Below are 13,427 nucleotides of genomic sequence, written 5' to 3' on the forward strand. Positions count from 1 at the left end.
ATAACCACATCTCAAGAATCTCGTAAATCAGTGACACTAAGCTTTTACAAACATTATTAAGAACATTTGGTATTTTCTTTTCTTTCTTGTTTTTGGTGTGAATGTTTTTGGGTTTGGTTTTTTGTGTTTTTTGTTTTTTTTTTTTTTGGTGACAGCTTCATGTTTTACAGATGAAAGAAAATAAGAAAATTATATCTAAATCCCAGAAATTAATGTGTTCTCATTCGTACAAAGTACAGGATAGCACCATTTTCTACAAGTTTTCTAATCAAGGTCAGACTGTTCACTGATTTAAAACTTCTGATGGACCAACGCAGGAAATAATCAGGAAATCTGGTAATAAGTTAGGGAGGATGGCTCAAGAGTTATTTTAAACATTTTTTTGGTGAAAGCTGCAAAAATGTTGATGAACTATGTCCATACATTGGAGACAGACATTTAAAACTTGACCTTGTGCCTCTTTATTTAAAATATTTTTTATTATATGCATTCATTTGTGAAATTTTAGGAAAATGACTAAAAGCTCAAAGAAGTAAAAGAACTCATGACTCTACCGCAAGAGGCGAGCATTGCTGACATTTTACAGTATCTATGCCCATAATTTTATTTCTGCATATATTTTTTTTTCAAAAATTAATTATACTATATATTCACTTTCATAATTTGTTCTTTTTCCTTTAATATATTTCATTGTGTCTTATTTAAAATATTTCAGAAATTTAGGAGCAGTGATTTTACATTTCTCTTCCTCCATCTGCCTTTAAAGAAGCTTAGTTAAAACCCTACTTTAATAACTTTCTCTAAATGACAAAATTATTGAGCTTAAGATCAGATTAGTGGATTCCAAGAGATAGGGACAGGAGTAAAGAGTGTGTATGACTCTAAAGGAGTATATAGAGGGAGTTTTTCTGTTTGATGGAACAGTTCTGTATCATTGTTGTGGTGATGCTTAAGCTAATCTATACATAGGATCCAACTGCAAGGAACTGTAATTACACACACTCAAATGAGTGCATGTGAAAACTGAATAAAGTCTAATTCACAGTATTATACCAGTGTCAGTGCTACTGTACTACAGGTGTAGAAGATCGTACCATGGAGGGAAGCTAAATGGTTCACAGGATTCTATATATAGCAACTTCCTATGATTCCATAATTATTGGAAAATAAAAAGCTTTTTTAAAATCTACTTTATAGAAGACAAAATGAGATTTTAATTAATGAACAAACTGAATATTAAAATGCAGTGTAAAGAATTGTTAAAGTAGAAACTAGGAAATCTGGGTTCTGATCCTGGCTCTGCTGGTGGACCTCTGGCTCATCTCTTCTGGGCTTTATTTTCTTTTCTGGAAAATAAGAAAATTGTGCTAGAAAATCCTAAGATCTCTTTAAGTTCTGATATCCCTTAGGATGTATAAATTTGTGTGACTCTTTAAGTTTGCCAAATATAGAATGAATGCCAATAGCATGTAAGAAGTAGTCCAGAGGTTAGGGCTTGTCTAACTTTGCAGTAGGCAAGAAGTCTCTTCCCTGTTGGTGCGCCTAGCACTATATTAGACATTTGGTGATACAGTGACAGCAAGAGGGTAATCGGTACATAGGAAGTACCTATAAATATGTGCTACATTACAAAATAGTGTTTGTTTACATGCCAAAATGTGTGCTATGGACAGTAATTGCTATAGGAATTCTGAAAGAGGTCACCGTGGGCTTTCATATAAGGAAAATGTGGAATTTCAGATGTGTGAATGTCCTAGTCTTATCATTAATTGTATCTTAGAGTATGTTGCAAGGACCAGATTTTATGTCTCATATATACTTTGCCATTACACTAGATTATATCCATTCATCTCTCTATTCTACCTCTAAATTTATGCTTACTCTTTAATTTGAGGTGTTGGGTTAATAGATGGTAAATTCATCTAGATTTACTTGATATTTTCTCCTTTTCTTTTTTTTCTCTCTCTCTCTCTTTAACCCTTCCTTCCACTCCAAACAACTCCAGCTGAAAAAAGGAAGGGTGGGCAGACTGTGGATTCTAACCTCCCACTTTTAAGTGTATCTGATCCTTTCATTCCTCTTCAAGTACCTGATGCACCAGGTAGGTAAATAGAACTGTTCTGAGGTTAAGCAACTTGATTCTGCTGTCCCAGGGTCTCTTGAGAATTGTTTTAAACACTCCTTGAAAACGATCTGATTAGTTCAATATGAGTGTAACAATATGGGATGGGGACCTATAAGCATGTGATAGAACAAAATGCTAATAGTGGTTATGGTATGATGATGAGATAAGGGGTGACTTCCTGTCCAGTTCCTATTTTCCTATAATACACTTTTACTTTATAGTATAAAAATACATGGTAAAAGTTGATAGGTAGTGCGAATCAGGAGACCTGTGTTCCTTTCCTGGCTCTTCCACTACCTAAAAACCTTTAGGTCTACCATATCTTGGTTTTTAAGTAAACAGTCTAAAAAAGTAAGAAATGGTTAGTGTGTTCTGATTGAAACAGCTTTTGAAACATAATTGGATGCTTTTCATTTGGAGTTCATGAATGTCAAAGAGTTCTCTTCCTGCCCCACTCCCCATCCTTTTGGGGAAAGGAGGAGCATGATGTGAGGAACAGAAGCTGCCCCTTCTCATCTTTATCATTCTCTTTCAAACAGCAAATAAATCCAGCTCCTTAGAAGCATCTGGTGGTAATTTTGCTTTTGATAGTCTTCCTTTTTTCCCCATTTGTGGTCTTAAACTGATAGGATCCGCTGGGTTTTTCTTCTTTCCTAAAATGTTAAAGCTATTTGATTGATTGTGATTATGATATTCATACCCTCTCCCTATGACGATAGACTGTAGCTACGGTACCAAGACAGTTTTTATTTCTTTAAGAAATTTGTTGACCCTTATAAAGAAGCAAAAACTTGCTTTGATCAGGTAGTATTATGTAACATTACAGCTTGCTGGACCTGAACGTAGGTCAAAAATACCCCAAATCACTGAGGACTGATTCAGTCTAGGGTAGTTAAAAGGAGGAAAGGCATCAAATCTCCATTGCATCCAGGTATGCCTGGCAGTACCTAGACAGGCCAGTTTCAAGTAGAAGGCTGGAAAAGGTCTGGGCTGCAAACTCAAGCTGGAGTTCACTGGCCTCTTTTTCCTCCCTGTTGTGACAGTCATAGAATTAGGCAAGGAAAAGGGATTATTGAGGCATTCTTCCTCTGACACCTTTGCCATTCTTACTTTGACACGCAGGTTCTTGTACTATTACCTAGATAGCCCATCAGGTGGGGAAGCTGGAAGGGGTGGCCTCTTGGCACAGGCCAGAGCATGGAGGCCTGCTGGCAAGTAGCTGTCCTCTGCATCTGTCACAGGAGCCCTCTGGATCAGGGGTGAGGACCTAGGCACATGTGCCAGATGGCTCAGGATATCAACTCCTAATTGTAGAGATAAGTTTTGAAGGGTTGTGAAAATGAGCCTGGGGGCCACTAGAGCCATCTGGCTACCATCCTGTCTTCCTTATTCTCATCATTCCTATCTCCCATTCATATTTCTCATATTTCTCTCATTCTTATTCCTATTAAAGTGTCACTGGTGTGCACTTTAATACCAATTAAGTCATAAGCCCCCTCTTGGGTTTTAATGGAAAATATATTAAAATGCAACATTCTGATAGAGAATTCCAGGAGTGTCTTATTGCTTTCTGATCTGTCAGACCAGACTCATCTTTTAAAAACATAAATCAGAACATAAATGTCATTGCTTTTTGCTCCAGTTAATTCCCATATCACCGAGCATAAAATCTAGACTACTTATCATGACCTACAGGCCCTAACTAATCTAGCCCTTGGCTACTCCCCTAACCTGAGCTCATAGCATTCTTCCTCTCAGTCTTCCTTCTAACTGGCTAAGCTTATTCCTACCTCAGGGCCTTTGTACTTGCTGTACTCTGCCTAGAAGGTTTTTATTCCAAATCTTGACATTTAGGTCTCACCTTAAGTGCCCTCTTCTCAGAAAAGCCCAGTATGGTCTCACAGGTACTCTCAGTCACACCCTCTGGCTCTTTTCTTCATAGCTTTTATCATGACCTGTCTGTTTTTATTTGTTCCTTGTCTAACTCTTCACCAGAATAGAATGTCTTTGTCCCAAGGGAGAGACCTTGCTGTCTTCTTCACCACTATATTGCCAGTGCTGAGAATACTGCCCAGGGAGAGTCAGCATTCAATGAATATATGCAGATTGGGTGAAAGAATGAAGTAAAACCTGAGGCTGAAAGGCTTTTAGAGTTTCCATTACCGCCCATTTCTGTCCCAACTCCCGAACACCAGACTGCTGGCTTTATAGCCTTCCATCTGTGCCTCTGCCAAGCCCCAGCCAGGCCTCCCACTTCAAAGGTATATAAATATAAATGAAGGCATAGCCCACAGTGTCAGGAAGCTGCCAAACTCTGGGATGATTATAGTAGCTAGGCTCAGCACATCCTTCAACTCCAGCCTTTCATTGTACCCTCCAGAATCTGGGCTAAGTATATGGCATGTTAACCACTGTATCTTTATTTTCTTTATTTTAATGTTCATCTTATAGCACCATTCAGTTATATAGTTTCTTTATCCAAGGCCCCTATATCCTTCCTTAGTGTCTTGAAATGCCTGAGTGAGGGAAGAACTGAGAGTTTAGGGTCTCTGGTACTTCAGAAAACTGCAAATTTGTCTCCTCTACCTCCTGCCCCCTCATAGCAACCAGTTTGTCACTACTTCCAGGCCACTATCGGCGCCAGTCAGATTTTTTGGTTGGTTAGTGTGTTTTCCATACATGCTTACTTTCCACAGTCAGCCTTCCCAATGATAAGAATCATGAAATGTTAGCCTCCTGACAAATATGTACCTTTAATGACTTAGCATTTTATTTTATGCTTTGATCCTACAAATAACACTGAGTGCTGGGTATGTCAGGTAATATCTCATTTTCCAGGGGAGGAAGTGAGGCCTTAGTGCTGTGTGACTGTGCAGTTCCACACAGTCCTTTTCATGGCCCGTACCCGCCAAGCAGTGAACATTTCTTTGTTGTTAGGATAGTTCCCAGATCAGTAAAGCCTTCTACTAGAGAACTGTATTTAAGGTTTAGGGAAACACGAAAATGGATTTGAACTTGTAAGACCTGGATTCCTGCTACTTAGATCCTAGACCTGGATCCTAGCTGGGAGATTTCGGTCAAATCACTTAAACTCTGTTTTCCTCAAAATTAGTGATACTAAAACCTGTCTTTTGGAGTGGATCATAAGGTTCAGATGAAGTCATGTATTTGAAATTGCTTTGTAAATTTTAAATCAGTATAAAGATAGGTAGTGTTTTAACAACTTTGGTTCTGTATCCTTATTCCCAGTGGGGCAGTCCTAGTTATCACAAAGTCTTAGACAATGATCTTTTGTTCTTCTAGAAATTAAACTTGCTCTAAATTAGACCTTTGACCTTTGCACAACTGACAGACACTGAAGTAGACTTCCTTGATATAATGATTGTTAAAATCTGGATAAAAGGACATTGTATATTTGGTTTGTTTGTTTTTTTAAGGAACATTTTTATTTTCAAAGTATCATAAAACAAATTTTCTTAGAAAATCTGGTGTAAAAAAAATCACAACCCTTAGCGTTTGTGTGCTCACAAAGCTGCCAAATGAAGCCTAGCTCTAGTGAATCTCAAAGTATTTCAGTGATGCTCATATGCTGTGTGTTCATTTATTTTGCCTTCTGTTTGCATTAGGGAACAGATAAGGTATAGGTGGTACTAAAGTTTTAAATAATAACTCTCTATTTCTCCCTCCCTCCAGACTGTAGCAACTATCATTCTATTTTGTCTCTGAATTTGACAACTCTAGGTACTTCATGTAAATGGAATCATAAAGTATTTGTTGTTTTGTGACTGGCTCATTTCATTTAACATAACGTCCTCAAAGTTTATCCATGTCATAGCATACGTCAGAATTTCCTTCCTTTTTAAAGGTGAATGTTCCATTATGTGTCTACCACATTTCATTTATCTATTCATCTGTCAGGAGACACTTGGGTTGATTCCATCTTTTAGCTATTGTGAATAATGCTTCATTAAACATGGTTGTGCAAATATTTCTTCAAGACCGAAGGTTATTTGGGTTATATAACAGAAATATAATTGTTGGATCCTTTGGCGATTCTGTTTTTAAGTTTTTGAGGGACCGCTGTAGTGTTTTCTGTAGCAATTGAACCTTTTTTACATTCCCACCAGTAGTGCAAAAAAATTTGAGGAAAAGATTTTTATAGCATCTCCTTAATGCCAACTTCTCAACATCAGTGTTCCATAAGGCTAAGGAAGAATGCATTAGTTGTCCCATAAGTACCTCTTCCTAGAATTAAAATCTTAAAAAAAAAAAAAAAGTGCCTCTTAGTTTATGGCACTCCGTCTCTTGAAAAGTAGGCAAGAGGAGCTGTGTTTTCTTAGTGGTTTGTTTTCAAGATAGGCATTCCTATCAGAGCAATTTGCCTGGCATCTTCCTCACTTCCACCTTCTGTCTTGTGATATTAAAAAGTCCAAGGTCGATCGTAGTATGTGTCTTTACTCTGGAAAGTTTATCTTCCTACAAATTCAGTTCTCTCGAACGAACTTGGAATGGGGCATGGCGGTGGACTTTTTCTTCTAATTTGCAGCTGTCACAGATGGTTTAGTGTCTGGTTTCTCAGTGATAGGAACTATTTAGAATGACTATTTAGAATCACAAGTCTTCAGGGCTTACAAGTCAAATAAAACATAAATTTCCAAAGCCACCAAGCTGTAACAGCCAAATCATCAAGTTCTTCTGTGTTGGTTAGTTCAATCTGTTTTACTCCTTATGTCCATACTACTAATTAGGATTGTAATAGGCCTTCAGCAACCCCTTAGTCTTATTAGCCTATGTAAATAGATACCTATCCTTTCTTCTGATATTTTAAAAGAGAGAAAGCTCACAGCTGGCAGTATATCCTGGTGTCATGTCAGGAAATGGTTTTGTTTATCTAAGCTTAGACTGGTTTAAGAAGACTTTATTACCTTCTTGCCTCATAGTTGATATTTTTAATAACTAAATCTTGAGAGGAAAAGTATAAGAGAAGAATCTGAAATGGATTAATTCCTACCTCCAACTCTAGCAACTATTTTCTTCTCTCTTCCCCTCATCCCAGTGCCACTTATGTTTAAGAGAAGAGGGGAAGATGCTTTCTCTTACCTCCCTTCTTAATTTTAAAAAACTAACAATCCTCTCCTTTAAAAGCCCTCTTAGGCTCATGGACACAGACAGTGGATTAGTGGTTACCAGAGGGAAGGGAGGAGGGGAGATAAAAGGGGTCAAATATTTGTGATGGAAGGAAATCTAACTCTGGGTAATGAACACAAAATGCAATATATATACAACTGTTAATTCACTTGAAACTTATTTGATTTTATTAATAATGTCACCCTAATATTTTTAATAAAAAAATCATATTACTGAGCAAATGAATGAATGAGTAAATAAATAAAAGCACTCTTAGTTTCCATTGTCCAAGCTAACTAATTCTGCAAGTACTTTTCTTTAGGGGTCCCCCTTCTCAGTCCTTTAACCAGATTTCAATGCTTTTCTAAGCTCTTAACCTTACTAATTTTTACTTGGGAACCCTGGAGAATTGAGAAAGAATTGAGTATAGTAATAGGAATAAGAGAACATCGCCAACAGGAAAACATGAGCAGACAATTCATAAAAGATGAAATATAAATTACCAGTAAGTACATTTTTTAAAGAGTTCATCATGATGAATTCAAGAAGAGCCAATTATTAAACGAGATGCTATGACTTCTGCTGTCAGATTGGTAAAGATGAAAAAAACCCCACCACTTCTGACTTGGTAAAGTTATAAGAAAACAAACATGCTCAGATCCTGCTAGTGAGAATATCAGTATAACTTTTGGGAAGACAGCTTGGCAGTTTATGACAAAAGCTTTCAAGAGTTTACTTCCTGTTTAACTTAGCAGTTCTTTTCTAAAACATTATTCTAAGAAAACATGAATATGCTTAAATATTTATCAAATGATTAGAATTTATAGGAAAAGATTGGAAGGGTCTTCATTAAGAACTCTTAATAGTTATCTCTAGAAATAAGTTTATGGGTAGTTTTTATCCTTTGGCTTATCTGTATTTCCCAAGTTTTCCACAGTAAACGTGTATTACTTTTATAATAAGGGATCAAACCATAACAGTTTGTTCTTTTTTTAAACAAGGAGCAAGCTTAGATATTTCCCATCCACCTGCCTTCTCACCCTGTTCTCCTGACTGTCTTTCTGGGCTGAGTTCACATGTTGAATAGCATGTTTCGTCAGCTCTCTGCTTTTTTCAAAACCTGCTACCTTAGGGCCAGTCATCTTACCTCCTGCTTTATCACCCAGGGCTTTGAGTGTCCTTCCCTGTAGTTATTTCCAGTTCTGATCTCCAGTTTCATCTCTAAACAATACATCCTCTAACTAACCAGTTCCTGCTTCCTACTTTTTCATTCACATTGGATGATTGACATTTAGAGGTGAATAGGAGTCTAAGTTTATCTTCATTTTATCAGTAAGAAAATTTAGATTCAGGAAATATAGGAATTTGCCCAAAGTGCCACACAAAGTTAGTGCAGAACCCAGGTCTCTTGTCTTAGTACCCTTTTTTTCTCTCTGTTAGACCATGCTGCTTCCTCTTCACACTTCACTATATTCAAGAATTTTTGCTTATTCTTATATCAAGGCATTTGAGTAAAACCTGGAACCCCACCCATTTTCATTACTGTTATCTCAGGCATTGGTGGCTTAGTGACCCCTTATCTAAGTTCTCTTACCCAAAAGAGAAGTTAATCTCCTTTTATGTACCAAGCACTTTAATTTACACACATACACACTCATTAATTCTGATAAATATGCCCATTCAATCCTGACAACCCATTAAAGTAGTTTTTGTTCCTTATTAACAAATGAGAAAACTGATACTTAAGAAAGTTAGGTAACTAACTAAATTCAAGTTTTATTCTTTTTTGTTGCTTATTTATTTGGGGGGATTTTGCAGACCCCAGCTAAAGTCCCCAAAATGTACAACATCAAAAATAAAAGATTAAATAATACCCTCTCTAAATCCAGGTATTCTCCCCCAACACATACAACACAAATTTAGATTCCGAAGCCAGTTTTCAAAATATCAGAGTCAGCCTAAGAACTGGACCATTTCCTTCTGTCTGGAATTTCCCACTGCTTTTCACAGTGTGGAATATGATGGGGTCATGAACTTGTGACTCTAATACAAAGGAGATGGAAAACTCTCGTAAGAAAGAGTTTAATTAGGAAGAGTAAATCATTGCAAAGTTCTGGATTTTACTAATCTGTCACCTTGTATAACTGAAAGTTAGAGTCTGAGTTTTTGTACATTTCAGGTATGAACTGTCCCAGATCACTGATTCTGTCCTCAAGTTCTTCATCTACAGTGACCAAAAATGACCAGTAATATCTTTAGATGTGATTCCTCTTCTAGGCATCTTTACATTTTAAACCAATCAAGGCCTTAGTATATCCAAAGGAATTAATCTCTAGTACATAGAAGATCTGGGTCCTAGTCCTAGCTAGCTCTGTGGCTTACTTGCTGTAAGCTCTTAGGCGTGTTGCTTCACCTTTCTGGAGCAAGTTTCTTCATCTGTAAATGAGAAGGCTAATTAAATAAGATTTGAGGTTGCTTCCAGTGCCAACATATCTTTTACAACTTGACCATTGTACATGGGACCATGTTTGTGTGAAGACTCTTCCTCCTGTGTTGATGGAGATACGAAGACCCTGTAGGCAGTATGGGGAAGGAACTTTAAAGTCCATTCCAGGATCTACCATATCCTATCTATGATTTCGGGCAAGTCACACAATTTCACAGTCTGATCTCCAGCCTCTTCAACTCTATAATATTCCCAAACCCAGGTTTTTTTGTGAATAATAAATGAAAATGTTTGACATTGAACTCTCCAGATGTAAGTGATGTCTGTTGTTATAATGGCAACTGGGGACCAGCGGTACTGAGTAACTTAGAGCCTTTTCTCACTTCAAGAGTCCTAGGAGTGAAAGAAGTTGTTTTCGCATGTGCCGTCCACCTTCAGATGCTATAGCACTGTACTCTCACTCCTAGTTTTCTGCCTGGTATTACTCTTCCTCCCTCCACAGTTCCAGTATTTGAGAATTACCAGGCAGCAGTGATCATACAAATTATCTATGTGAATTGCCTGTTACTTTGAGGTTTGGTTAGAAAACAAGCCTTTCTGAATTTGGCATCTTACTCCATCCCCACCTCATTTCATCTCACTACACTACACATACATACGCACTTGTACTTTTTAACTCTCTCACATACTTTCTGCTAATAGCTAATAAAATAATTAGATTCTTAAGTACCTGACTTATTCCATTTGATCCCCCATTCTCCCCACCTCCCCAATGAAGCCAAAAGGCACAGATATAACAGAGAGTACAAGAGGGAACTGATAACAAGCTACAGAGATTAATAAGACACCTTCCCTGCCTTCAGTTGTGTTGTAAGGGCTGCAAGGGCAGTGAGCGCAGAGTGCTCCCGAAGGTTCCTAGTGTGGCAGGGTGGAGAGGAATGGCATGGGGGAGATGATACTTAAGTGACCAACACAAAAGGTAGGGGAGCATCTCCATTTGACAGTTGAGGAGATAATGTCAGAAGTTAAGGGAACTACCCCAGGGTCACAGTCAGTCACTGGAGAGGCTAGAGTTCAGACTCTAGAAGAATGCTAGCCTGAGGTTTTGCAGCAAAATAAACTGCTATATAAAAGAAAAGGAAGTAATTTTAGCTCTTTACTTTTTATCTATTGCTTTACAAGATTACAAATAAGTGTTAAAAGTGCTAAAAGTAAAAGAAACAAATACTTTTTTTTAAGTGAGAAACTTTTTAGGGGAATAAAACAAAAACTAGTGTTCAGAATTAGACTTTTGGGGAAAACCATCTTATTTTCTTCTGCAGGCTGAAAGTTGTCAAAGATATTTTTATAGTACCAGATTAACGCTAATGTAATTACACCGTATACTTGGTTAGTACCCTAGATTTTTTCCCCTGCTGTTGAGAAGCGTCATTTTTCCTTCTTTTCTTCAGTATAAATCAGGTGTAAATGAGAAATGTAGCATTGAATTCAGAGATATTTACATGCCATATACTCCAAAGATGATAATAAATTGATTTCAAATGTTAAAATATCCTTTACTGCAGTATGTTAATTGTACCAAGTTATCTTGACAAGACACTAAACTCCATTATTTTGTTTCATCCATGTAGTTATACATTACACATCATCTAAAATTTAGTTTTTATCCCTCAGTGAATAGCAGTTTTGCTTTTACATATCTCGATTCCTGACAGCCAATAGGAATACAGGTTCCTTAAAATGTCATATACATATTCTTGAACCTCAGTTGCTTCTTTTTCTCAAACATTTTAATTTTAGTTTTATCTTAATTGCATTTTGTCTCTGCGATAGGAAAACTTTTGTTGACAGGCCTTTAATTGGGCAAGTTATAGAAGTTATGTGGTCTCAGTCTCTTTGTAAGTAAAAGGAGGTATAAGCTCTTAATTCCTTTCTTTCTATATGATTCTTTTGTTCATTATTTTGTTTCAAGTTAATGCTCTACCTTTAATAGGTATAAGGTAAATGGAGAATTGTTAATGGATCAGGGCTAAAGAAATTGTTTTGGAAGGCGTCTTAATATGTATATTGGTATGACAAATCTGGTGGCTTCTGATGTCCTTTTGTTTCTTGGCCAAAAGACATCACAGGTAACCTATCTGCAGGCTAAAGTGACTTGTGAGATTTGACCTTAGAATAATAAGAATACCAGCATGTCACAGACTCTCAGTTGGCAGGCAGTAAATGATTATTGAAGTTAACTTAGGCATGATTCGATATATTCTGTTGGTGAGCTATAAACCATTTCTAAATGCAAGTTAAAAAGAGAGAGAGATTCGAAACTAAGGCCAAGAAGGGATATGCATATGTTTATGGCAGCTTTATATTTAATAAAAAAAGACCAAATGTCTGTCAACTAGTGAACCAACAAAATATACGTTTATACAGTAGAACACTACTCAGCAATAAAACAGAACAAACTACTGATACGTGCCATAATATGCCGATATCTCAAAAGCATTATGGTAAATGAAAGATAGCAGACAGAAAAGACGAGTTACGGTATGGTTCCATTTATAGGAAATCCTAGAACAAGCAAACTATGGGGCCAGAAAGCAGATCAGTTGGTACCAGAGTCTGGGGGTGAGAAAAAGGCATTGATTAGAAAGGGGCACAAGAGTACTTTTAGAGATAATAGAAATGTTCTACATCATTATTTCACTAGTGCTTATGTGAATGTGGACATTTGTTAAAACTCATCAAATTGTACGGTTAATATGGTGATGTTTATTCAGTGTGACTTATACCCCATATTTAAAAACAGACAAACCCAGGCCAGTATCTTGAATGCCTCACAAAGTAATTAGTTAGGAAAATAATCACTTTTAAACTTCAAACTTAGCCTATTTTTTAAAAGATACTAGCACTGTTCATTTTTATGATGAATCCATACAAGATTTTGATCCCTAAAATGTATTTGCATAGAAAACAGTAAGTAATCATCTCGTTTTAATATCTCATTGCATTTTTGCTTTCTCTTTATCTTTCTGCCCAACCCAGAAAAACTAATTGAGGGACTCAAATCTCCTGACACTTCTCTTCTGCTCCCTGACCTCTTGCCTATGACAGATCCTTTTGGTAGCACTTCCGATGCTGTAATTGGTAAAGTCATCATCTCTCTTTCTTTAGTCATGCATGACGTGTGTGTCTATTTCAAGAATGATAACTGTTAACAGATCCCCAGTGAATAGCCCTGATGAGGAGTGAAAATGCCACCAGGCCCCCTGGTTTGGAGCGATGCCTTGTGCTAACCGAGAAGCCAAGGCTATTTAACCTCCCCGTTGTCACCCCAGTTCAAGTGTTTTCTCTGTCTTCCGGCAGCACAACACTATTATTTTTCCTTTGTTGATATCCTGAGATTTCTAGAGTAATTTCTTATGAATGAGGAGAATTGTGGTAAAATTCATATTTAGTTACAAAAGCTTCATGGAAAAAGTTGGTTTCAATTTGGACCTCACCTTTAGCAGATTCTTCTTCTGGGAAAACACATGCCTAGTGATGAAGCACCAGGTGTAGAATCCAGGGCAAAGGCTTGGTCTGCTTGCCCTTGAATTTCCCTGTGTCCTAACCACAAGGCAGGCAAGACTTACAAAATGCCCAGGGACCCTGTACTCCAGGGACACAAAGTCCTAGAACTCAGAAAGGCCATGACCTTATGGAGAGATGGGCCTCTAGCTGGAGGATGTCACA

General features: G+C 37.2%; 1 protein-coding gene across 16 annotated transcripts in view; it reads left to right on the plus strand.

Moving 5' to 3' along the window:
• The window catches only part of AAK1 (AP2 associated kinase 1), a 158,989-nt gene that overhangs the window by 129,756 nt on the left and 15,806 nt on the right, over window positions 1-13,427 (plus strand). For 10 of the 16 annotated variants that reach the window (XM_025045175.1, XM_025045182.1, XM_025045183.1 and 7 more), the window contains exons 17-18: window positions 2,006-2,101; window positions 12,738-12,839. The exons of 4 other annotated variants lie outside the window; for them this stretch is intronic. In XM_025045175.1, coding sequence (XP_024900943.1) covers window positions 2,006-2,101; window positions 12,738-12,839 — 198 coding nt within the window. The remainder of the gene's footprint in view (window positions 1-2,005; window positions 2,102-12,737; window positions 12,840-13,427) is intronic. 2 more of the 16 variants (XM_015587558.2, XM_025045178.1) reach the window with 2 other exon arrangements.

The sequence above is a fragment of the Pteropus alecto genome, unplaced genomic scaffold (genome assembly GCF_000325575.1).
Source record: "Pteropus alecto unplaced genomic scaffold, ASM32557v1 scaffold131, whole genome shotgun sequence".
Taxonomy (NCBI): domain Eukaryota; kingdom Metazoa; phylum Chordata; class Mammalia; order Chiroptera; family Pteropodidae; genus Pteropus; species Pteropus alecto.